General features: G+C 39.1%; 2 protein-coding genes across 5 annotated transcripts in view; one reads left to right on the top strand and one right to left on the bottom strand.

Annotated features, from left to right (window-relative positions):
- Window positions 1–19548, top strand: part of LOC149840529 (uncharacterized) — a 76542-nt gene extending 56994 nt beyond the window's left edge. For all 4 annotated transcript variants that reach the window (XM_090003189.1, XM_090003190.1, XM_090003191.1 and 1 more), the window contains exons 13-21: window positions 11861–11957; window positions 13821–13980; window positions 14053–14101; window positions 14200–14282; window positions 14600–14820; window positions 16214–16300; window positions 16388–16463; window positions 16570–16626; window positions 19257–19548. In XM_090003189.1, coding sequence (XP_089859315.1) covers window positions 11861–11957; window positions 13821–13980; window positions 14053–14101; window positions 14200–14282; window positions 14600–14820; window positions 16214–16300; window positions 16388–16463; window positions 16570–16626; window positions 19257–19343 — 917 coding nt within the window. In that variant the 3' untranslated portion in view covers window positions 19344–19548. The remainder of the gene's footprint in view (window positions 1–11860; window positions 11958–13820; window positions 13981–14052; window positions 14102–14199; window positions 14283–14599; window positions 14821–16213; window positions 16301–16387; window positions 16464–16569; window positions 16627–19256) is intronic.
- An 83-nt stretch (window positions 19549–19631) lies between these two features.
- On the bottom strand, window positions 19632–26401 carry LOC149840528 (65-kDa microtubule-associated protein 8-like). Its single transcript, XM_090005087.1, has 11 exons — window positions 26318–26401; window positions 25977–26180; window positions 24371–24625; window positions 23892–24107; window positions 23068–23229; window positions 22786–22945; window positions 20663–20814; window positions 20482–20569; window positions 20336–20409; window positions 20038–20112; window positions 19632–19934 (listed from the first exon to the last, which is right to left on the bottom strand). The coding sequence occupies exons 1-11, from the start codon at window positions 26399–26401 to the stop codon at window positions 19632–19634; spliced, it is 1773 nt and encodes a 590-aa protein (XP_089861213.1).
- Between the last annotated feature and the right edge of the window lie 419 nt (window positions 26402–26820).

Here is a 26820-nt window from a genome sequence, read left to right as displayed (position 1 = left end):
GCAGATGTATCTTTCTTGGAATCCACTCCATATTACTCTAGTACCGGTTTCCCGCTGCAGGTTGATCCGGCTGAGTCTTTTCTATTACCTATACATCCTTTTCCTTTGGAATCTGTGCCCTTATTACCGAACCAAACTTCATCCTCTTCCAGATTCAATAATCCTCCATTGGTATATGTGCGTAGAGCTCCACCTCCACAAGTGCCTTCTGAAAAGAAGACATTATTATCTTCATTGTATGTCTGACCCGATCCATTTGTATAATGGATCAGGTCCAGATCCAGTTCATGTATTGTAAATTATTATTTTGTAAAAGGGTATTTTCGTACCCTAATGTTTACACTTTATGTTAAATAGAATGAGAGGGCATCACGATGACTGTACCCTCCTTTCAGCTGGAAATTTCTCTCTCCCTCTCTTCTCTTCTCTCATCGTAGATTAGGGTTTCATTCTTTCATGGTATCAGAGCAGGGCGTGGATCTGCGTGAAGAAAGCAAGGCGTGGATCTGCGTGAATCTGCGTGAATCTGCGTGAAGAAAGCACAACGTGTGCATCAACGTGGATCTGCATCAGCTATCTGCGTGAATCTGGGTGTGAATACCCAGCGTAAATACCCAGTGAAGAATGTCTGGTCGTGAATCAGCGTGATTTCAGCCTGCGTGAAGAAAGAAAGCCCAGCCTGCGTGAAGAAAGCCCATCTGCGTGAATCTGCGTCTGCGTGAAGAAAACCCAGCCTGAGTCTGCGTGAGCAAATCCCAGCGTGAATCCACCAGCGTCAGCAGAGTGAACTTATCAGCCGTGAATCCCAGCGTGAATCTGTGTGCCGTGATGTGAATCTGTGTGGTATTGTGGCCCTCAAATACCTAGCGTGAATCTGTGTGAAGAAAATCTTTGTGAAGAAAATCTGTGATTTCTTTCAGCCGTGTGTTACAACATCAATCTGTGTTTTCTTTCAGCCGTGTCTTTCAGCCGTGATTGCTTCTTTGTGAAATCAGGTTCATCAGGTTTAATCCCTGCTGTTTTCCTACATTTAATCTCTTGATCTGTGGTTTAATCCCTGCTAACCATTGTTAATCTCTTGATCTGTGATTTCCTTTTCCTTTCTGCTGTTTTTCCTGCTAATCACTGCTAATCATTGTTAGCCATCTGTCATATCTTATCTGTCTTTTTCTGTTAGCCGAGTTCTTTGTTCTTCATACCTAAGTGTCAGTTCAAGCATATTCATCAAATGGAATTTACTCACGGGCAATCATGCCTGTCCTCAAGTTTTCTTGGTCAACTAGTCTCTGAAAAATTGAATAACTGTAATTTCTTGACCTAGAAAAGACAGATTATTCCGTTTATAAAAAGTCAGGACCTTTCTGGTCATCTGGATGGATCGGTCCCACCGCCTCCAGAATTTCTTTCGCAAGAAAAGGTGGATGATAAAGGCGAACAATCTGTTGTTTTTCACAAGAATCCAGAATATGTTGCTTGGATGAAGAGAGATCAATCGCTAGTGGCATATATCACTTCAACTCTTTCACAGGAGGTCCTTATTGCTCTTCTTGATGATTGTTCGGCAAAGGAACTGTGGGATATGTTAGTTCAAACATATTCACAAATTTCTGAGGCAAGAATTATGTTTCTTAAGCGAGAATTTCAAATGCTGAAGAAAGATTCCATGTCTATTATGGAATACCTGAATAAAATGAAAGGCATCACAGATCAGTTGGCGGTTGTTGGGTGTCTCGTCAGTGAAAAAGATAAAGTACAACAAACCTTGAGTGGATTGGGGTCAGATTATCATGTTATGACGACAACCTTACTATGTTTACCAGAACTTCCAAAGTTTGAAGATCTTCGTGCAAAACTGTTGCAATATGAGATGAATCTGAAAGGTTCCTCTGAAGCTTTTCATGGGAATTCCGGAACACAAGATGTGCTGGCTATGGGAATGAGTTATGGTCAAGGTAGAGGAAATTCTTTTCGAGGAAAAGGAGGACAAGGGAGAAATAACTATGGAGGTCGTGGCATACTTCCAACACCCAATGTTCAGGGACAAAGACCCATTCCCACCCCTTTCCTATGCAACAAGAAAGGGCACATTAAAGCGAACTGTTGGTTTAATCCTCAAAACAAAGGGAAAGCTCCACAAGCAGAGGCTAAAAAGGATGGAGAAGTAAAAGAGTTGTTGTTGGCAGCCTTGGCAGGATTGAATATGAAACAAAATGACAAAGGAACTTGGTATGTCGACTCTGGAGCAGCTACTCATGTTACAGGTGATGTAGGTAAACTCTTGACTCTTACACCTTATGTTGGAAAGAATAGCATTGTCACAGGAGATGGATCACATCATGCCATCTCACATACTGGAAATGCCATTATACACATGTCAAAGTCCTCTCTTAAACTTCCAAGTGTCATCCATGCTCCTAATATTCAAAAGAACATTGTTTCTGTCTCAAAGCTTGTTGATGATGCAAATGCTTCAGTTGAATTTACTCCCTCTTCTGTTTATGTCAAGGATCTTCGCACGAGGAGGACATTCGCTGAAGGAAAACGATGGGGCAACATGTACATCTTCCAAGAAGATCCTTCCTTCATTCATCCCAACTATTCATCCTTGAAGCCTCACCAAGTCTTTGATTCTGATTTTTTATTTAATGTTTCTGAAAGTAATAAGCCAAGACTTTGGCATAGTCGTCTTGGCCATTGTGGTCGCCATTTTATTGAAAAACTTGTCATGAATAATCTTATTCCTAAGTCCAGTCTGAGTTCAGAAGTCGTTGACACAAAATGTTCTAGCTGTCATCTATGTAAGAGTCATGTCTTACCTTTTGCTTCCATTAATAAAAGAGCTTCAAGGCCATTTGAGGTCATTTGTTCAGATGTCTGGGGTCCTGCTCCAATTACTTCTTTTTCTGGCAGTAAATACTATCTTATTTTCGTTGATAGTTATTCACGTTATACTTGGATATTCTTTATGAAGCACAAATCAGAAGTTTTTGGATTGTTCCAGAAATTCCACTCTTTCGTTCAAAATCATTTTTCTACCAACATTCTTAATTTTCAGTGTGATGGAGGAGGTGAATTCTCCTCGAGTGACTTTGTTAATTTTCTTCAACATAATGGGATAAAGAGAAGAGTGTCTTGCCCTCATACACCTCAACAAAATGGGATTGCTGAGAGGAAGCATCGACATATTGTTGAGACTGCAATGAGCATGATGCACGGGAGCAATCTCCCTACATCATTATGGACTGAGGCCTTCCACTCCACAGTTCATGTGATAAATCGCTTGCCCATGAATATCTTAGAAAATAAGTCACCATACTTCTCTCTTTTTGGCATACAACCTGATTATCATGAATTACGTGTGTTTGGGTCTGTTTGTTATGTGCACATTGATAGCTCACTCAGGCACAAGTTCCAAGATAAAGCTTTGAAATGCAGGTTTATAGGATATGCCGAAGATTACAAAGGGTACAGGTGTTATGATCCCCTGAGTAAGCGTGTCAAAATATCAAGGAATGTTATTTTCGATGAAATGAACTTTGCTGATCAGGATAATAATTCAACTATGGTGGATACTGATAACTCAAGCTCCAACATTGAGGTATACTACCCATGGTTAAATTCAGAACTCTTCTCCAATGGTACAGTAGAATGTCCAGAAAATTGCAGTCAGAATGAGCCACATGAGGATTCAGCCAATGAGACTCAAACGGAGGAAACTGTCACATATGACTTGGAGCCAACAAGGTATAAGGGAATTGTGTACACTCGGCGAGAGAAAGAGCCCTCATTCACTTCTTGTTCGAACACGGATCCATCTGGATCATCCGTTTCGCAGCAAATGGATATCAGAAGATCTTCACGGATTCGACATCCACTTGACAGGTGGGTAAGTTATAAAAATTTTTCAATGGATTTTCAGTTATTCTTGACATCCATAAGTAAAGAGGATGAGCCTCTTATGTTCTATCAAGCTGCGAGCTCTAGAAGATGGGTAGAAGCAATGAATGAAGAAATGGAGGCCTTACATGAATGTGGCACATGGGAGATTGTGCCTAGACCACTGAACAGAAATATAGTTGGGTCAAAATGGGTGTACAAGATAAAATATAAACCAGATGGGAGCATCGAAAGGTACAAGGCTCGACTGGTAGCCAAGGGATTCACACAAGAGGAAGGCCAAGACTTTGATGAAACTTTTAGTCCTGTTGTCAAGATGGGGACTATTCGTATTGTGTTGAGTCTAGCCATTAAACATGGATGGACATTGAGCCAGCTGGATGTGAAAAATGCCTTTCTGCACGGGGATTTAAAAGAAGAGGTCTACATGGAACAACCCACTGGATATGCAGAACGAGACGCCAAAAAATATGTATGCAAATTAAAGAGAGCACTCTATGGTTTGAAACAAGCTTCTCGTTCCTGGTTCGATAGTTTTTCTCTAGAAATACAACGGCATGGCTTTTCTAGGTCTCTTCTGGATCACTCATTATTCATTCACAATGAACAAGGAGTTACTACCCTTCTGTTGATATATGTTGATGATATCATCATCACAGGGAATTGTAAAAGCCACATTGAGCAGGTGAAGAAGTTATTAAATCAGAGATTTAAGATGAAAGATTTGGGAGAGCTGCGATATTTTCTTGGGGTAGAAGTTGATAACAAGAATGATACACTTACCCTTACTCAACACAAATATACGCTGGACATTCTCGGCAGAGCAGGCATGACAAATTGTAAGCCGTTAACAACTCCAAGTGTCATTCATCAGAAATTGAGTTCACAAGAAGGGAATATATATGGAGATCCCACTAAGTATCGCAGTTTAGTTGGCATGTTGCAATACCTGACTTTTACTAGACCCGACATAGTATATTCAGTTAATCAGGTATCCCAGTTTATGCATGAACCTCGTGTGTCACATATGGAGGCAGTCAAACGTATACTTCGCTACCTAAAGGGTACAGTGGGTGATGGGCTGGTATACAAAGGCAAGGAAGAATTAGATCCAGGTGGGGGCCATGAGATTATTACTTATGCTGATGCTGATTGGGCGGGGGATCCAGACGAACGACGATCAGTATCTGGTTATTGCAGCTTCATTGGGCCAAACTTGGTATCCTGGAGCAGTAGAAAACAAAAGGCGGTTGCTAGATCGAGCACTGAGGCCGAATACAGATCAATGGCCACTGCCACGGCCGAGGGTACATGGATAAGACATCTTCTGACTGAAATGGGAGAGCCGATTGTTCGATCATTGTTGCTGTGTGACAATCAAAGTGCCATCAACATGTCATTCAATCCCATTCACCATAGTCGAGCAAAGCACATTGAAATAGATCAACATTTTATCAGGAAAAAGGTTGAAGACAAAGAGATTGAGCCCATGTATGTGTCAACAAAAGAACAAGTTGCTGATATCCTCACTAAAGGGTTAACAAATGATAGATTTTGGTTTTTGAAGAACAAGTTGTTCATGGTCCAACACCATGCACAACTTGAGGGAGGCTGAAAAGAAGACATTATTATCTTCATTGTATGTCTGACCCGATCCATTTGTATAATGGATCAGGTCCAGATCCAGTTCATGTATTGTAAATTATTATTTTGTAAAAGGGTATTTTCGTACCCTAATGTTTACACTTTATGTTAAATAGAATGAGAGGGCATCACGATGACTGTACCCTCCTTTCAGCTGGAAATTTCTCTCTCCCTCTCTTCTCTTCTCTCATCGTAGATTAGGGTTTCATTCTTTCACCTTCATCTTCTTCTTCCCCTGAGGTAAGTTCTACTGACAATAGTGATCTTCATGATGATGATAACAGGCCTATTGCTCTACGCAAGGGGACACGACAATGTACCTTATATCCCATATCTCATTTTGTCTCCGATGCCAGAATTGAAAATCAGATGAAAACTTTTATTTCAGCCTTATCTGCTGAGACTATTCTTCTGAACTATCAACAGGCAGAGCGTGATAACCGCTGGAAGCTGGCCATGCAAGAAGAAATGGATGCTTTAGTATCTCAGCATACATGGGATCTAGTTGATTCCCCAGCAGATGCTGACATTGTTGGATGTAAATAGGTATATATAATAAAGTACAAATCTGATGGTTCTATTGAAAGGTACAAGGCCAGATTAGTAGCAAAAGGGTATACTCAGACATATGGTATTGATTTATTTGAAACCTTTTCTCCTGTTGCACGGATGGGTACCATTCGTCTTGTTCTCTCAGTTTCTCTTCAGCATGGTTGGAGCTTGTACCAATTAGATGTGAAAAATGCATTTCTATATGGGGATCTATCTGAGACAGTTTACATGCAACAACCTCCAGGATTCGAGGTTGAGGGAGAGTGTCAGAAGGTGTGTAGATTGAGAAAGGCGATTTATGGCTTGAAACAAAGTCCTCGTGCATGGTTTCAAAAGTTGTTTGAAGTGATGTCACGCTTTGGCTTTAATAGGTCAGCAGCAGATCATACCTTATTTATCAAGAAAACTAACTCTGGCATAGTTGTTATGGTGGTATATGTGGATGACATCATTCTTACAGGAGATGATGTGAAGGCTATTGAAGCCACAAAGGCTCATCTTCAAAAACACTTTGTTACAAAACACCTTGGTTCACTTAGATATTTTTTGGGTATAGAAGTTGCCAGGAGCCGTGAAGGGATGGTTTTGTCTCAACGGAAGTATGTTCTTGACTTATTAAAGGAAACAGGAATGTTGGGAGCTAAACCAGCAAATATTCCCATGGACCATAAAGTTCAGTTATTTGAAGAAGAGTCAAAACCGGTTGATAGCAAAAGCTAGTGTATGTAACTGTGACCAGGCCGGATATTGCTTTAGCAGTAAGCAAAGTTAGCCAGTTTATGGACAAACCAACTAAGATACACTGGAATGCAGCTATACTGATTCTCAGATATCTAAAATCTTCTCCTGGAAAGGGGTTATTGTTCAAGAAAGGTGGAACTCTGGAGATAGTGGCCTATTCTGATGCTGACTATGCAGGATCTGTAGTGGATAGAAAATCTACCACAGGATTCTGTGTATTTCTGGGAGACAACTTGATTTCTTGGAGAAGTAAGAAACAAAATGTGGTTTCTAGGTCGAGTGCTGAATCAGAATATCGGGCTATGGCCCAAACAACTGCTGAATTGATGTGGGTTCGTACTGTTCTTCATGATCTTCAGGTGAAGGTTTCCTCTCCTATGACCATGATGTGTGATAACAAGGCTGCAACATATATAGCGAACAATCCTGTCTTTCATGAGAGAACAAAGCACATTGAGGTTGATTGCCACTATGTAAGAGATATGGTTCAAACTGGTCATATCACTACCAAATATCTAAAGTCGGAAGACCAAGTTGCAGATATGTTTACAAAGCCTCTTGCTAGACCAAATTTCTCAAAATGTTGTGACAAACTGAGCATGATTGATATCTTTGCTCCAGCTTGAGGGGGAGTGATGAGAATAGGTGGTTTTAAGTTTAAGTCTTCTTAGATTAGAGGTTATTTGAAATTTTATTTTAATAATGGACTTAGATGTAATTTATTCTTTTTAGCCTCTCTCTATTTAACATAGAGAGAAGCCCTAATAACCAAGTTAACGAGTTCCTTATTGTACAACCGACTCTCTCTCTCTCTACCCAGGTAACTGCGCATCACTCCTTCCTTCTACAGTATCATTATATGAAAAACCTTAAAGGTAGAGAAAACCTCATGTTTATGTTTGAGGAAATATATCCAACTATATCTTGAGAAATCATCAACATAAATAACATAATACGAAAACCCTCCCTTAGACACAACGGGTGCCGGTCCCCATACATTTGAATGCACAATTTCAAAAGGCTTAGTTGAAAACATAGTTCCTTGTCTAAAAGGTAAGCTTCTCATTTTATCAAGAATACAATCATTACAATTGAAGTTATCTTTACATAAAGTTTTAGCAAAATATAAATAAGAAAGCATGACAATATTTGGATGCCCAAGGCGTTTGCCAAACATTTATATCTTTATGTTGGGCAACATTACAAAAAGAGTGTTTTGGGAAATTTCATAAAATATAGATCTCCCTTCCTAGAGCCTTCCCCAATCAACTTCTCGGACCGAAGATCCTATATCCAATATTTATTTGATGAGAATTTGATATCACACCCATGATCCGATAGTTGAGAGACGCAAAGTAAATTTAAATTTAGTTTTGGGATAAATCTAACTTTAGGAATAAAAAAAACTTGTCTTTCAAAATCTCCAATTCCTTTTATTTCAAGAGAAGCCCCATCTGCGGTAGAGACAAAAGAGGGTGACAAATTTTTTGAGTATTTAGAAAGTGCAAAAACATTTAGAGTCATATGAAAGGATGCACCTGAGTCTAAGAGTCAAAGAGTCTTACCGGGAGGAGAGAAGGTGGTCATGGCGGCTTCGGAAACGGATCCCTTGAGGAGAGGTTGAAGAGCTTTCGTGATTTGATTTAGAGACAAAGTGGCATTGTGGAAGTTGAAGGTCCTTCCTCCTTGTTTGGTTGGAAAGTTATAGTTATAACCACCATCTTTTTCCATTTAGGACAAACCGGTTTAATGTGTCCCAGCTTTTTTCAAAAGTGACATATGATTTTACTATAATCTCTTCTTCCATATTGCCCACCATTTTCTCTTCCTCCTTGGTTTTTGTTGAAGTGAGGGGGTTTATATGTTTTGACATTATTCCCCGGTCTTGAGACAACATAAGCACCCTCATCCTTATAGGAAACGACTAACACACTTAGATTGGTTTTATTCATCCCCAATCTAGTTTCTTCTCCACTTAGTTTGGTAAGCACATCTTCCAACGAAGGAGAAGAGAAAGAACTCAAAAGAGAGGACCTTGTTTGTTCGAACTCGGGTCTAAGCTCATTTAAAAAATTGAAGAAATGATCTTCTTTTAATTGTTTGGCCTTCAATTCAATTGCCTCTCCACTCCATTTAGGTTCTTGGTGAGCAAGTTCGTCACAAATATTGGATAACTCGGCAAAATATTCTCTAACGGACAAATAAGATGCTTAATGAGTGGAGGAAGAGTACTTTGGTGCCTCTATATAAGAATAAGGGTGATATACAAGATTGCACAAACTATCGTGGTATAAAACTCATGAGACATACTATGAAACTTTGGGAGAGGGTGATTGAGTCTAGGTTGAAGAAGGTTGCCATGATATCGGAGAATCAATTTAGTTTTATGCCTGGAAGATCAACTATGGAAGCTATACATCTTCTTAAACAACTTATTGAGAGATATAGAGAGAGGAACAAAGATTTGCATATGGTTTTTATTGATTTGGATAAGGCATACGATAGAGTACCTAGGGACGTTCTCTGGTGGACAATGATGAAGAAAGGTGTTTATCTCAAGTACATTAGTATAATTAAAGATATGTATAATTAAAGATATGTATGAAGGAGTAGTAACCAACATCCGCACTTGTGGAGGGGTGACAACCAATTTTCCTATAACGGTTGGGTTACATCAAGGATCTGCTTTAAGCCTTTTCCTATTTGCTATAGTGATGGATGAGCTTACGAGATCAATTCAAGAAAATGTGCCGTGGTGTATGTTGTTTGCTGATGATATTGTTTTGATTGATGAGTCTAGAGTTGGGGTTAATGCTAAGTTAGAATTATGGAGACAAACATTGGAAGCAAGAGGTTTTAAGTTTAGTAAGAGTAAGACAAAATATATGGAATGTCGGTTTAGTAAGCAACGAAGTAGTGATGGGAGTGTAGTGAAGCTTAGTGAGCAAGAAATACCGGTGGATGATTGTTTCAAATATTTAGGATCTATCATTCAAAGGTATGGAGAAATTGATGGAGATGTAAATCATAGGATAAAGGTTGGGTGGATGAAATGAAAAAGTGCAACTGGAGTGTTGTGCGATCGTAGAATGCCATTGCGGTTGAAGGAAAAGTTTTATAGGACGACTATTAGGCCCGCTTTACTATATGGTACGGAATGTTGGGCTGCCAAGAGACATCATATTCAAAAAATGAGTGTAGCTGAGATGCGTATGCTTAGATGGATGTGTGAAAATACAATAAAAGATAAGATTCAGAATGATGAGATACATAAGAAGGTAGGCGTTGCACCCATTGAAAATAAGATGAGAGAGAATCGTTTATGGTGGTTTGGACATATTCGGTGAAGGCCTAATGATGCTCCAGTTAGAAGGATGGAGAAATGGGAAAATATATTAGTTAAAAGAGGTCGGGGTAGGCCTAGGAAGATTTGGATGGAGATGATAGGAAAGGATATGAATGCTTTGAACCTCACCGAGGACATGGCATTGGATAAAAATGATTGGAGGAGAAGGATTCACGTGGAAGACCCAAAATGATTTCCTTTTTTGGTTCATGTCGCCAACCCCAATTGTTTTGGGATGAAGGCGTAGTTGTTGTTGGACATTTTCCCTTGTTGAAGAGTTAATGCCTTCTTTTGGAGATAATATTTATGGGACAAATCTCTTGAAGTATACATTCTTTCAAGATACTCTCAAACTTGAAAGGCTTTCTTGAACTTCAAAATGTTTGCATTTATTTTCGTTTCAACGGAAGAAAAAAAACATGAAAGGATTTTGTAGTTTTTCATCTCCCATTCTTCATGCCTTTTGTTGTATTCTTCAAAAGCTTTTTCTCTCTCTTCACCTTCTAGGACCTTTATTTCACCCTTGTCAATAATGGTGATTTTGGGTTCGGGTTCGGGAATGGTTCCTTTGACATATCCCCAAAGACCTTTCCCTTTAATGTAAGCCTCCATATTTCTGGCCCAAACATGGTAGTTGGAGCCATTTAATTTAAAACCGTGTGAGAAATTACAATTTTTCACCCATTAGAGAGGGAAGAAAGGAAAAAATATACGTACCACAAAAAGACTTTTAAGTCTTGTTGTAAAAACCTTCCAAAATATTGAGGAAAGAGAAGTCCCCACTCCAATCACCAAGAAGCCAAAGGCATGCTTTTTGAGGCACTTGCAAATACGAAGAATCACCTGATCTTCAAACTTCAATGTCGCTCTGATACCATGTGAAAATATCTCAAAAGGAGATAAAGTGTGTTATAAGCACAACACCCCCAATAGGTATGTGCACAAAGGCACCAGAACACTTATAACAAATGTACACAAAGGTACAATAAAGAAACGCAAATGCACAAAGGCATATAAAATATAAAGAATTTTTATTGAGAAGAATGAAGAACAAAAGCTCCAAGAAGTAGTTTTGACAAAGGGGGAACTCCCCTATTTATAAGCTAGCAAGAGGCCTTGGAGGTGCTCCAGTAGCTGTTGGAGCCCCTCCAACGGTTAGAATTCTAACCGTTGGAGAGGCCCAACAGCTAGTGTTGAGCCCCCTCCAAGTTGACTTTAGTCAACAAACAAGAAAAAGAAAATAGAAAATGAAAAGAAAAAAAAACAAAAGAAGAAAAAATAAAAGTACAAAAAAACATTACAGCATATTCATAATTATGAACATGCGCAAAAGAGGGGAAATGACTATAATACCCTTGCGGGTTTTACAAGAAGAGAGAGAAACACATATATATATATATATATCATATATACATGTATATGTATCTCTCTTTATATATATATGTAAATATATATACATAAGAGAGATACAGTTTAACATATATATGGTTTGTTTATGATTTATTTTCTTGCAATTTAGGGTTTATTTATGATTTATTTTCTTGCAATTTATTTATTTTCAATTAGGAATAATATAATTTCCTATTTGAGTTGAAACAAATGCTGGACGAAAAACAGTTATTACAGTTTTATATGATGGAATCTAGTAACTTTTCTCTTGAATTTTTAACCCATTTTCAGGCCTTGTGGTAACAAGTGGAAGTGAAGGCGATGGTAAACTTCTGTTATGGAATGTTCTGACTGGGGAACTTGCAACAGACCTAAATGTTAGTAAGAGGTATGCAACACATTGCTTTGTTCATCTAGGATCATGGTTTACTTCATGCTATTGTGACAACGGCAGATATATCTCAAGATTTACATTCTAATATTCTTGTTTTTTTTATTTCTTTTGTGAGTCTCTGATGTTTCCCTAATTTCTAGTATGTAGCGAGAGACTCTAGTTTGGTACATGTTGATATTATCATAGTTGTAGGCAGAGGAGTTGAAATCTAAGAGCTAGGAACGTTTCCTAGCAATGAGGTAGTAACAGAAATTTGAAGGTCGGCATAGGTGGAAGATCTAGAGGAGCATTGGATGTGCTTCCCATTCTTTTGTTTCACTAAAATGGATAGATAAGGAAATTGCATAGCAAGCACATTTGCTTGCTTCAGATGTTTCATGTGCACCTCCATCTAGTTCCTCATGTTTTGAATTGGCCTTTAATAGGCATCCTTATTGTTTCATGCTTACAGTATTTTCTACTTTGTTTAATGCTTGCTTCTTGGTTCTGCTTCCCTTGTCATTTCACAAATGGCTGTTCTGGAAAATATGTTTGTTTCTGTGACAAAGTTGCCCAATTTGTACCACTCAGTTAAGATTCTTTGCTTGACCACACTAATTTCTTCTTTTTCTTGAATTAGATCTGCCCAAAACACTCTTCTTCCCAGTCCATTTAGGCCTGTGTGGCTGTATTTCTTTCAACTTATCGTTAGAGTTTATTTTATGAATCCTAGTTCTTTTGTCTATCAGCAATGGACTATCTTCTAGTAAATCTCCTTCCTAAAACTGTATGTTCTGCAGCCTGCATTTCTGTGGCTTTTCTTATTCAGTTCCATATTGGCATTATTTTGACAATTATCAAGAAACTTTGGTAAATCATATAAAATTTATCGCTTGATTGGCTGTGCAAATAGATATGAGTTATAAAAAATGTGTAACATAGATTTATTAAGATTTTTTTCTATCTATCAATGTTCATTTCTTTCTGAATCCTTTCTGCATCTGGAATTTCAATTTCAAAAGAATGAACATGTAAATTTTCCATTTCGAGCAATTAAAATAGCAATAAAAGATTTGTTTCATTCAGTGTTGTAGAACAGTTGCAAGTTATTGTACAATATTTATTCTTTTTTATTTTCGAGTTTTTCCTATTATTGCCATATGTTTTGTGTGCATTTTATATGACAAAGGTATTAGAAAATACTTGATGATGTGAAAAGGTGAAACACCCCATTGACTGAATCATGGCTTCAGTCTTCATTGGTCCAAGGACAAGCCCTAGTGTCACCATCCCTCAGTGCATTGCTGAAAAAATGTAACAGAATCCCAAACGCCCCATGCTTGGAGTTGTTCTTGAGAACATTAGTGCTGTTCTGCTGTTTGAATGGCTTTAATTATGGGTTTTGTACATAAGATGCTTGACTCATTTTTATAATTTTATTTATTAGAGCCATAACTCTAGAATACCAAAACATGATTTATATGGTTTGAAAGATCAAGAAAAACATAGTTGTTCTTGAGGATCCTGGAAATATCACCTTCTGCAATCTCTCTTAGAAATTAAAATGGATTGGGAGGTTGAGCAATACTTGTATCCAATTTTTTTTTCTATTTTTCTTTCTGTTTCTATACTTTTGTTGATTATGGTTTTTTGCTTTTAAGTGCTTATGTGGCTCTCTGATCCCTGTCAGTTGTTCATCAATTTTATTGAAAATGTTAATTTGTCTAGTTTGCATAACTTTCTGACAATCTAAGTTTTCTTGGCTCTTTTCATGAAATATTTTCTGCTTATTACCGCCTTCCCCAAGAACATGATTTCCTGTTCCTGTTTGCATTTGAGTATTTGATTGGTTTTGGTTGCTTTCTTTTTCATCCATAGGACAAGTGGTCAAGTTTTGCCATCAATTGATGCAATGGAGTTCTGCAGTCAGAACCTTCTTGTTTGTGGTAGTGATTCTTCATATGGAGGTCCTGCTCTTGTTCAGTTGTGGGACATTGAAACTCCTCAAAATTGCATTTCTTTCCCTGCAAGTAACTCTGTAAGTATTATCACTGGATCTTACTTTCTTTGCTTGTTTTCTATGTCAACATTTTTCTTTTGGTTGCTTCAGTACATCACTTCATTGAACACAGACCCAGGCAGCAATACCATAATCACAGGTGTCTCATTATTCTCATTTTTTCCTGTCTTTCATTAGCATAACAATTTAGTGATTCCTTGTGTTTAATGGTTTATTGAAATCTTTAATGTGTGAAAGGTGCTGGGGATGGAACTATTGGGCTGTTTGACATAAGGACATGTGGGGGAATATCCCGTCTTTCTGTGGGATCAAATTGTGAGGTTGGTTGTTATAGTGGGAAAAATTGTTGCTAATTGTTTCAGATAATGATGCCTGTACACTTTTAATTGTTATATGTTTGTCCCTCTACATTTATGGATTGTATAAAAGAAACAACACGAGTTCATGTGTTCATTCTTGTTCTTGTCATATTTGCTCAGAAGTGTCTAACTTATACTGTTGTCTCTCCTTTCCAGTACATATTTGTCACGGGCTTTGGGGGTCTTGTACAAATTAGTTTGTGATTAGTTGATTGGTATCAGTGTATTACAAACTCTGGAACTTCATTTGTGCTTACCATCTTTATTGAATATTTCAGGTGACGTCTGTTTCATTTAGCAGCTGTGGTACATATTTCCATGCATCAAGTACAGCTAATAACACTTTGATATGGGATACCAGACTTATTCCGATGAACCCTGGGCAGATGCCTTTGGAAAGACCTCTTCCTGTGAATGAGTTGTCTTCTATGAGGCCTTTGCATTGCCTGAGCCATGGAAAGCCAATGCCAACTGTTGAACATGCGGGCCAACGTCCAGGGTAATTCTTTTTTGTCCTTCTGTTCTTTCTTCTCCTTCCAATCTGAACTGGAAAACTGAATCGACCCTCAGACACTGTACATGATTATTATTGAGTTTTCTGTTCTGAACTAGAAAGCTTAATCAACCCTCAAGGGTTGGACATGCTTAATATTGAGTAGTCTTTCTATCATTTTCTTGATGCTTGATGGATGTGTATGGTTATCAATTTGACTGCATCTTTGGTTGTCCTTTAAGCTGTTATTGAAGCTGTTTACATAGTTCGCTTACAAGTGCCTTCAATTTTGTCATCTATTACCTCCTTTAAGTTTCAGTTTTGGTTTACTATTGATTCCTGGCTTTATTTCCATTTCCTTGTGCTTTATTGTTGTCAACTTGTGAATTGTGATATGCCTGTTCGCATAAAAGAAAAGCTGCAGTTCTTTTTGAACAAATAATTGATCAACATGACTATAAATACATTAAACAAGAATAAAAGCTTTCAAGGACCTTACAGGCAGGTAAAAAGGGTGCCAATGGTTGACATACATGGCTGCCCCTGAACATACAGAGTGACTATATTAAATATTGTGAACTCCCTCTTGACCTTGTAGTGGGTAGCATGCTGAGGTTTCCTAGTAGATTCTGAAACCATAACAATGAGGTTTGGAAAACTTGCATGGCTTCTTTTTTCATAGTGGTGAGCTCTTTCTTAAGTCTCAATTCATGGATGGGCGCAGATCCTGCATTTACACTGGACTATTGCTTGGTAGACTCATAATTGTTGGAGATCATACTCATCTGGCCAATGGTTAAGCACTCTGCTTGTATTTTTACCTCATAAGCATCTTTGGTGACATAGTGGCTGCAGGAGCGGTCATGCAGTTGGGCCCATATTTTTGTCCAGTTATGTCAAGTGATGATAGGCACATTAGACATGTTGGTTCTCAAGGGCTGGTGTGAGAAACATGACAGGCCAAATAATCAAATCATCCAGAACCTTTAGTGGGTGGAACTATGTAAAACAATAATTAGAACTCTTTCAATTCAATATGGACTTGCTAAAATAGCTGCCAGTTTGTTAAACATATGTTTTTCTACTTTAAGTGGCAGAGAAAAGGCTTGATCATTTGTGATAAATGTTACATTCACACATTTGTGCTGACGGTTTGTTAAACATATGTTTTGCTACTTTAAGTGGCAGAGAAAAGGCTTGATCATTTGTGATAAATGCTACATGCACACATTTGCGCTGCCAGTTTGTTAAATGTGTGTTTTGCTGCTTTAAGTGACAGAGAAAAGGCTTGATCGTTTGTGATAAATTCTACATGTACTTGTTTGGCTCACATCTTGAAATTATGTTTTAGTTCACATTCATGAAGTTTGTCTTTCATTGAAAAACGATTAATTTCCAGATTTGTTGATGTGGGGGACCAAGGTGTAAATGATGCTCGCTGGCTAAATAAAGAGCCTATTTTGGTGACTGCAAGTGGCAATGGGAGGTAATAATATAGCTTATCTTCACTGTTGTAAAGGTTGTTTTGTTTTGTTTAACTGCCAAAGTTCTGAGTGTCATTTGCTCAACACAGTATTGCCATGTGGGATGTCTCCCTTGGTCAGCCATGCATAAGATACATGATCAACCATACTCGGTGTGCTAATACTGTGAGTTGAAAATTGTTTTTATTTGTTGTCATTTTCTCTAATCTATGTCAGTGGATATCTTTTGCACAAGATTGTGATTTTTCATCATTGAAAAATTAAATTTTAGGTTGCTGTAGCTCCAAATGATGCGTATCTGTGCAGTGGGGGAGATGACCAAAAAGTGGTAAGTTGCATGTTGTCTGGGCTATGATATGCATGATATAGGCTTTATATCTTCTGAAGAAGTTTTGAATGCGGTTGACACTAAGGACGAGGTTGAGTTGGATTCAACTGATTATGAAATCTTCTTTTTGCCATTCTTATTTTGGTGCATGTGCATGGAAAGTTCATATAAAACAAGGGGTAGCTCATTTAATCTGGTGTATTATCTGAAAATTAGGGTTTTTAGTCATCTAAAAGACATCTATTTTTGGTTTAAAATTTGATCCTGAACACATTCCCAACATACATGTGCATAGATTATGTATGCACACGCACATGCATGTAAATGCAGGTGTGAGATTATAGCATTCAATAGCAGTCTTAGAAACTGATGCTTTGTCTTAGCTGGTGGTGGGTATCGTAGGGTGCACTAAGTGAATGTCTATTACAAGGTTTTTAAGGGATTCCTCTCAAAAAAGTTGTGATAAAACTAAAAGTACCTTCCAGTCGTGTCTGAAGGGAGGGTTTCATTTCCTTATATATCAAAATGAGTCACAATATCTGAGATCCTGCTAGATAAGTTATGTTCATTTTGCTCCAAGTGGTCATAAATCATAATCCACATTTTCATGTTCTATTTGTTCCGTGGAAAGGCAGCTTTAACTGTGACAAACTTCATTTGGATTGGATATAAGTTTAAAACCCAAATTCAAATGTTTGGCAGTTTGGGTTTTATTAGCTGTTCGATATACTCAAGTATAGGTTCATACCCCAACTTTCTCTCTCGCTATATATATGCTGGAATTGACTTTTTTATGTTTCCTTTCAAGTCTTTTTTACTGAACTCCATTATCCTCGTAGTTTGTTGCTTGGACCAGTGGAGTACGTCCATGTGTAACGCTTCCTTTCTTGAAACACTGCCAAAGCTTGTGGGAGGAAGTTAGGTTTCCATTTATCATCATGGCATCCTTAAAAACTGTAAAATGTCGCACAATAAGCAGTATGATTTGCATGGGTAAAAAATGGTTTAAGCTTTTCTTTCCTATTTTGTCTCTGGAAAAGCAAAAGCACCCAATTCTTGTTGGCTGAACAGAATGGGAAATGGTAAGCTCTTTCTTGTTTACTATTGTTATTTTGAGTAATCCATTGGTATTCTTGAGTCATTACACTATCTTTTCCACACTTTCGTTATGTTAAATCTTATCATTAAAAGCTAGATGTAACCTTGAGATATGTTCAACATTGTCTATTGACTCTAATTATCATTTTGACGACGTTTATCATAGCAAATCAGTTGTAAGTTTCATTTATGAAGAGTAAATTGTCAACTGCATATTAGTCAAATTAAACTGTAGTTGAGGGCTAGAAATTGCATTACATATCGTATTGGAGTCAACATTAATGTACCACAGAGTACAGAGGTAATAAGTAGGCCATGCTGGACATATTCCAGGTGCTAGTCAAAGTTTTGAATGATGAAATCTATTCTGACCAAAGTGTACTGTAAGAATATATTAACGCTGCATAATCCCTCCATTTTTATTTTGCTAACTGTATGCAAGATTGCCTGTTAATAAGAGCAGAAAAATTACAGTTTAGCCCAGAGTTACTGGAAGCATCATAGATAGGTGGGGAGTACGCTTCTTAGAAACTTGCTTCAGAAGTGCGAAACTCGCTTCTGAAACTTGATGGGAATCTCGATTCTCCCTCATTTATCCCTATGCTTCTCACATTTTTTTTTCTGCTTCCTATGCGCTTCTATCGTGCTTCTTTTCATGTTTTTCATGTGCTTCCTTTCATGCTTCCCACTCACTTCCCGTGTACTTTCTCAAACTTGGCAATCATCATTTTTAAATTTTGAGAAGAATTTAATTATTTCACTACAAAATCATGAAGTTTAAGAATCCTCATTTTCATTTTAGTTTTTGTTTCCTTCTCGTTCGATTAATATTTCGCTTCCCATTCAATCTCATATCACCTTTTTTTTATTCCTATTTTTCCTTTTAAATTGATTCCTTGCTTCTCGCATCTTTTAAATTTAAAATACCTCGCTTCTCGTTTCGTTTCCCGCTTTCGCTTCCTAGTCTGATGACCATGGTTTAGCCTCTTTTCTACCATGTTTCTGTCACAGGAAAACTTTTATATACATGATAACATATCAAAAGGATCAGAAATTTACGTCTTTTGCTTTATGATAAAATGATTTAGAAGATCGATCCAATAGTTTCATGTTGAAAATCTATATTATTCATTTGAAAGTCCAATTTTTGTAACCTCACTCTGTAGATGCAGTATGGGCTTTTGCTAAACATCATTACACATGAATGCTCAGAAAATTATTTCAAATTATTGAAATAATTTTGATGGAAGGTTTTATAAAAGGTTTTGGGTGGCTCTCTTTGAAAACCAACTTGGAATTGATGCACATAAATCTATTTCCTCAGAGTGGGACAATCGAGACATAATAATGGGAATAAAAATATGTAGGCTTAGTGCAAGATGGTGAGGTTTCTATTTCCTAGTATTTTGGATCATGTGTAAGTTTTTTTTTTCCTTTTTGTTTTGGTAAGGTGTGCAAGAACCAGGAACTGAAGATAAATATCTAAGGCTGCTCTCACCCATTTGTTACTATCTTTAAATTGTGTTTAACAGGTTCTGTACCACAACAAGAGGAGCAATGTCCGAGTCAGGTGGCGGTTGACACACCCATTGGTGGACAAGGATGTAGATTTTTCTTAAATATTTCACAAAGTCTGAACAATGTTGTAATAAATGCACGAGTTCCTCAAGAAAAAAGGAAAGAACTCAGAGTTTGTGTTCGTTGTCATGTCTATTTATCATGTGCATAACTGGATAAATTCCTTGCACAGAAACATTTCTTTGTCAATGAATATTTATTACAAATTAGACTTAAACCAAGATAAACTGGGTTGATTTCTTTCCAGCTCTTAATTGTGTATGTGCATGTGTATTGAAGTGATGCAATCTTGAAGTTTTACTGGCAGATGTCATGGCGTTTGTAGAATTTCACGGAGACAATGGGCCCGAAAATGTTGCAGAAATTTGGGATGCGGAGTCGTCCATGACATCAGAATTGTAACTCAACTGCATTGGAATCCTTTGTCTTCGTAACTTACTGCCTTCTCTAACGAGGGACATGCCTTGGCTTGTTGAATTCATTCCTGTGGAAAGTCTTCTGTTCACAGGTGGTTTGCTACCAAAACTTGTGTTCAAGTATCCTGTTGAAAGTCGGCTGCTGCTAGAGCTTGGGCGTGTTGAGAATAGATTATCCTTGTAATCTATTACTTGGCTCTGAACCTTCTTCTTCTCCTGTGAAAAATGAAAATCTTATATCAGCTGTTCCTAGTTGAGAAATATGTGAAGCTGGTCTAGAACCCCATCTCTGTCTGCCATTCAGTTCAGATCTACTTGCCCTTTGCCTTTGTTTCTCATGTTCTTTTTCCTGCCTTAATAAGCTGTACTCATCCAGTAGTTCCAATAGCGGTACCTGCAAAAGGAGGGCATTCTTAGAGGTTTTTTTTACTCGGAGAAACCGCTCCAGGCACAGAGACCTAGCTGTGCTGGCTCAGCCTGCCATACTTACAGTCTCTGTTCAGGTCAGCGTCGGGGATTCCTAGAGTTGCAAGTGATGAATCTCTCTCTCTCTCTCTCTCTCTCTCTCTCTCTCTCTGGCTATTGAAAGTAGAAAGTGTAGTTCCTAGAATACTCACATCTTCATACAAGAAGACTTTGTTCCTTTCAGCTTCCCAACTTCTAGTCTTGGCGATCAACATTTCCACCAAAGCTGCACAAAATGCGATCAGACGCTATCGCCCTTTTTTTATTCACTAAAAATGTATATTCAGCTTTTAACTACCTGGAATTTTGTTGACGATAATCCTGGCGCGCTCAGCCCGCTTCAAATTTTTATGAGCACCTCTACTCGCAGTGTACCTGTTATAGTCCTGTAGAAGCCAATAAAAGTTCAGTGAGATCAAACTTGCTAACAGGATATATGATGCCTCATGATATGTCAGTTGTGAAAGAAATCATATGACCTTGTTGTATTCTTCTAACCATCTTTCTTCTTCACAGGCAGCCGTCCATTTCTCAACCTTCTCCATGACGTCCCTTCTGCTGTAGGCCTCCTCTTTGGCTTTAGAGATCTCCTCGTCCATGCTTGAGAGGAGATGGGCATAGTCTATCTCCCCTTTGGTAAGAGTATGAGGTCAGTGCATGGTACAGATTTTTTTTTTCTGCACTAACTTGTCCCCACAAGCAAATTACTAATACGCCGTGAAAGGGTTAGTGTAGGGATGGCAGTGGACCGGGGGAAAGCGGGGCCCCGCCCCGCCTCGCCCCGTTTGGACCGGGGATGAAGGGTATGAAACGGGGATGGAGGCGGGGATGAAGGTTAAAATCCATCCCCGTCCGGGGGTGGAGGCGGGGATGGACTGGCACGTTCCCCCGCCCCGCCCCGCCCCGCCCCATCCCCGCCCCGGCCCCGCCCCGGCCCATCCCCGCCCCGCCCCCGGCCCATCCCCGTCCCGGCCCCGCCCCATCCCCGCCCCCAACTCAGATGAACTGTTTACTAACCCTAACTCCCTTCCCTAATTTCCTAACCCTGGAGCCGGGCGACGTTACTGTGCACGTAGGACGCAGGGTTCTCGATAGCGTACCGGACTCCGGTCTGGGCGGCGAGGTGCATCACGTGGGTGAAGGCGACGAGGTCGAAGAGCTTGGCCAGGAGCCGGGCGTCGTTGATGTCGCCGGCGATGACGAAGACGCCGTGGTCGCCGAGGATTCGACGGCGGGCCTTCTTGAGCGAGGGGTCGTAGTAGTCGTTGAAGTTGTCGAATGTCGAGGCCGACGACACCGTCACCGCGCTTCCGGAGGGCGAGCGAGACGTGGGTGCCGACAAAGCCAGCGGCGCCGGTGACGAGCACGCTCATCCCGCGGGGTCGGGGACGGGGGCGGGGTCGGGACGGGGACGGGGCGGGGACGGGGCGGGGACGGGGACGGGGACGGGGCGGGGGTGGAGGACATGAAACGGGGATGAAGGCGGGGGTGGAGGATAAAATCCATCCCCGCCGCGGAGGCGGGGCGGGGGTGGAGGATAAAATTTTGAGGCGGGGCGGGGGTGGAAACCTTGTCCCCCGCCCCGCCCCGCCCCGCCCCACTGCCATCCCTAGGTTAGTGTAGTTGGTGCGGGGCTCGGCTGTCAGACTTGTTGGTTGGGGCCCACATGTTGTCCCAGCGCCATAGTGACAAATATCGCGAGAAATTGCCTGAAAGTTTAAAACGGCAATTTCTTGCGAGATTTTCAAAATATCGCAAGATTTATGAAAAACATAAATACCATGATTTAAATGTGATATTTGCATTTTAAACTGCTACTTATCATAAAAAAACTATGTATTTTTAATTTTAAATAAATTTTATTAATATTTTCTTATAAAAAGATTTTTTTTATATTTTTTAATTTATTTTTTTATTGCCGAGATTTTGCAGAAAAAAAATGCGAGATTTATGATTTTTTTTCAAATTCTCGCGAGTTTTTGAAAACCGAGATTTTGCCGCTTTTAAGGTTTGTCACTATGCCCAGCACTAGGCTTTGTGTCAATGGGTAGGGTTTGGTTCGGACTCAGGTGGAACCAGACCCACACCTGATTTGACATTATGGTTATGGATCTGGACCTGGGTCCAGCTGGACCCATCATAAGAGAAACCATACCCTGATCCTATAATGGTTAAGTGAACCAAACCTGGACCATACATGATAAAATAATATTTTTATCTTTTTCCTTTCATTGAAAATTTGTGGATCTTAATTGGAACAGGTCAGGTCTGTGTCTGGTATGAAACTTCACTAATCATGCCTGGCTCCATATATTAATCGGATCCTTTGGGTTCAAGCCAGATTCTAATCGGACCTTCTTATGTATCAACCCTGACCCTATAGGGTTTGGTACTGATTGTGTCAAACCCAACCCATTGACACCCGACCCAACACCAATGGAAACATGGAATTATTTGTCCTTTTTTTAAAGGGCAGGACCGTTTGTCCCATTGGGGACTAATAGTCGGATCCCAAGGAGTCCGAGTATTTATCTTATCCCGGATTTTTTGTGCTCGGACAAATAGTTCCCCTCAGGAAGGTAGAAAGAAAGATACAGCATACCAGCATTTATAAGACTGACCAACTCGTCCATCTCTGATAGTGAGGTAACTTCCATGCGACTCTTCTTACATATTTCCTCAATCTCCATGCGTTTCATGTGGAAGACCACCTTCATCTTGGTAGCCTTCAATTGATCCAGTCTCTCAACCTCAGCCTCAGCCTAAGTAGAATCAAAAGGGTTAGTATCGGCAAAGCGTCCAAATAATTTGAGTGAGTATTGATGCATAAAGAAATTGATTGAAAGCAAACTCTGCTGGAATTGCTATACTAGATAATTTGGACCTTATGAATCACTTCAAGGGCAAGGCTTCCAGGATTTGATATGTCAGATACTGATGGTGGGACCAACAAGATTTCTGTTACATGAGCAAATAAGCGCTGCTCCTCAATTGGGGTGTCCATTAGACCCCACAAATTTCTCAATGTTCTCCCCAGTTTTTTAAGCTGTAGGAAGAAAAACCAACAAATGCATAGTTACAGCTTTTTCAACTTTAGTTAGAGAAAGAAAGAGGTAATTGTCAAAAGCAATGTTGTCAATTTAGGAATCGGACCTGTATCATTTGGCCAATGATTCAGGTGAATCTGTCCATACGATTCTCGAGTGAATCGTTCTCAATCGGCCAAAAAAAAAACAATTAAAAAATATTACATGTCAATCAGACCGTGACATGTGTTAAATCCATTAAAATAATATAAAAAAATAATTTAAGCTATTTCAGGTCAGTACCGTATCGATTTTCTGATGATACGGCCGATTCGGGGCACCGATACTGACAACACTGGTCAAAACAGGCATTTGAATGCCTTGAATTGGCGAACAATGATTTTACATTCACGTCTCTGGCATAATAAATTCTCGGTTAAAACATTTTTGAAATTTCAATTTCGTGTGTGCATGCCAACATCGTGGCTGTCTGTTTGTATTTTGGATGAATGCCACGTAGCATATAACTGTTTTATTGACTTTTTTAGCCTTTCAAAATACAAAACGGACGGCCACGATGCTGGCATGAGCAAAAACGCTCATGTTGAGCATGACCTGATCTGCTTCCCTTCGTGAGGGGTGCCATCTTTTGGGGTTGTAAATTAAAAAAAAAAAAACTCACCTTCTCAAGCCTTTTCTGCTTCTCTTCTCTCAGCCGCTCTACCGTGTCATTCAATTTGGCCAAAGTAGCACTACTTATGTTCTTGGACTGCGGTCCAGATGAACCATCCAAACTCTGATGAATGCCCGCAATGGAACTAGAAGAATCCATTCCAATAGTAGCACAGAGGCTATTTACAGACCTCAAGTACTCATCAACTTTCCTGAGTCTGTCATTCTGTCATAAGGAGAACACAGTTTTACATCAGAACGCATGGTATCACTAGAAAGACAAACTACTGCACCTTAAAAATGAATGACACCCATCAAAGCAGTGAACAAGCTCACTGTGAGCCGTTCATTTTAAACCATTCAGATGCCGTCCATCCAAAACACGAACTAAAAAAAACAATAGTGGGGCTCATAGGCATCTCATTCGTACAGGTTTTGGATGTCGTTCATCTCGAGATCAACGGCAACCACGGAATACCCTGATGTTACCTTTTCCCTGTGGAGACGCTGCAGCTCAGTATTGTACTCTTCAAGTCTTTTCAGGGTGAGGTCATTTTGGTTGATATCCCGTTCTTGTAGAGCTTCTGGTTCTGCATTTCCAGACATTTCTGCTGAAAGCCTCTGAATTTGGTTTTGAACATCCTGAAATTGCTTGACTCTGTCATTCCTCACCTTCCGCATTTCGTGCAGGGCGGGCGTGATGGACTCGAGCTGTTGCTTGAGTGTTCCAACCAATTTCAATGGCTACCCAAATAAAAACTCTACAATAAGTCACAGGAATTCTGATGCAGTACCAAAGCAGGATTCTGCAGGTCAATGATGTGTTTTTTTTTTATATACTTCACATTATATTGCCTGACAACCATCCATCTTGGCATTTCTCGAGATGGGTGCATTTTTCATCTGGACAAATGTTGAGATGGATGGTCAGCAGTGGAGTTGCATAGAAAACGTTTACGATGCTTTTTTTTTATATACTTCAATTATACTGCCTGACAACCATCCATCTCAGCATTTCTCGAGATGGGTGCATTTTTTATCTCTAGAAATGATGAGATGGATGGTCAGCAGTGGAGCTTCATAAAAAAATGCAGCCGTTGGATAATTGGGAGAAACCACCATTATGGTTAAGATGTCTCATTATGGGTCAAGAGTTGTGTGCTGAGTCCTTGTGGGCAAATTATGATTTATGATTTCTCTCAGTTATTATACAATCACTAAAATTCTGCTGAAAAAAATATAAGATATGAGAAGCAGAAGCTATAAACGAGAAGCCCAGCATTTTAAATTTTATAGAAAGCCAGAAGTAGAATCAATTTGAAAATAAAATGAGAAATGAAAAGGAAGTGATATGAGAATCGAATTAAAAGCAAAATGAGAATAGAATAAAAACTAAAAAAAGTTATTATTATTAATTTCTTAAATATTTAGAATAAAAATCAAATTTTTGTCAAAAATCTAAAAATGATGATAGCAATTTAGAAAGAGCACATGAAAAGTGAGTGAGAGGCATGAGAGAAAACACATAAAAAGCATGAAAAAAAGTAAGAGGACATATAAAAAGTATTAAAAGCATACAGGAAAGAATCAAGATTCTCATCAAGTTTCAGAAACAAAAAACATCACCCTTCTGAATTGAGTTTACAAAAAACAGACTTTAAAATGACGTGAGATCGACCATTAGATTTGAGGCAATCAAACAAAGAATCTGAGATCACTTTTTGAGAATCCTAGATACATATTATATTTACATGATTCTTTTGCCCGACCTTTGGGCAAAAGATCTTGGTTATCAAATCCAAGGTTCACAATTCGGACTTGAGAAGAAATGATATAAAAAGGGCCCTAACGATAAAGAAGAAACCCTGGAAACCACAAGTATGGATTCCACATGGATCCAAGATTCAGATTAAATGGGAAAATACATATAAAAAAAGCCGAATACAAAAAATGGATCAAACAGGTCTCTTGGACCCATGTTGGTTCTGTCCCCATCTGCATCATTTTCTCTCTTATAAGACAGGAATCAAATATGAATTATGAATGAGAGACCATATAAGCTTTAAAAGGAAAAATCTGCAGAAACAAATCTCACTCGACCAGCGAAAGATCTTTCTCCCAAGGACACAAGAAGGTTGGTGAATTCAGCCTCAGAGTCAGCCAGCAATTGGTGCGAACGAGCTCTAACAATGTTTGCACTCTCCACCTTCCTTCGGTAAATCTCTCGACACTCCTGCTCTAATTCAAGCAGAACCTTCTCTCTTTCTATCTGCTCTTCCCCAACTTCATCCCATATCATCTACTCCAAATGATGAAAGAACAGAACCACAGAATAAAAAACCCAACATTTTAAGAACTCCAAAAAAGCACAAACACGATGAGAAAAATCATCACCCCAACCACAGAGTAACTTTGTTATGTGAGAAAATAATCAACCTTCAATTCTTGCAGAAGGTACCCACATGAGGACTCAATCATCATTGAATTCCTCATTTTTTCTTCAATGGGGATCAAATCCATCGATTATCTCTGGAAATAGAATGTGGGTACTCGAGTTGAGGTTGAGAGAATATTAGGAGACTGTAATCCACTACATGGATTGTGAGGGTAGTTGAGAAAAACGTGAAGATGAGCACAAGGGGGACAGGACAAAGGTGGGGGGCTATTGAGTACTGAGTTTTTGCTTGAATTACAAGGCTGAAAATGAGGGATGGTGGCTGCTATCTAACAGATGTGAAGCTTGCTTTCCCTTCAAGGATCACAATTCAAACTCCTTCCTTTATCATTTTTCCTTCTCTGCTCCGTTGCCTTCCAATTTGAAATCAGCGCGGAAAATGTGGAAAATGATATCTTCTCACCAGCTATGATCTTGGAAACAAAGGGTTGAATTGTCGTGCTCGCGCAAAACAAGCCCAGGAGCCATCTCCTGCCACGTGTAA

The sequence above is a fragment of the Nuphar pumila genome, chromosome 4, assembly GCF_984573655.1.
Source record: "Nuphar pumila chromosome 4, dmNupPumi1.hap1.1, whole genome shotgun sequence".
Lineage (NCBI taxonomy): Eukaryota > Viridiplantae > Streptophyta > Magnoliopsida > Nymphaeales > Nymphaeaceae > Nuphar > Nuphar pumila.
Note: the sequence above shows the minus strand (reverse complement) of the source record. Positions and strands in the feature narration are given on the sequence as shown.

Excerpts from the sequence above, each read along its gene's own strand:
- LOC149840528 (XM_090005087.1), bottom strand. The coding sequence starts at position 26,401 with ATGGATTTGATCCCCATTGAAGAAAAAATGAGGAATTCAATGATGATT. Across the intron at positions 23,230-23,891 it reads AGCAGAAAAGGCTTGAGAAG|CTTAAAAAACTGGGGAGAAC; the intron begins GTGAGTTTTTTT and ends TTCTTCCTACAG. Across the intron at positions 20,410-20,481 it reads TATCGTCAACAAAATTCCAG|CTTTGGTGGAAATGTTGATC; the intron begins GTAGTTAAAAGC and ends CATTTTGTGCAG.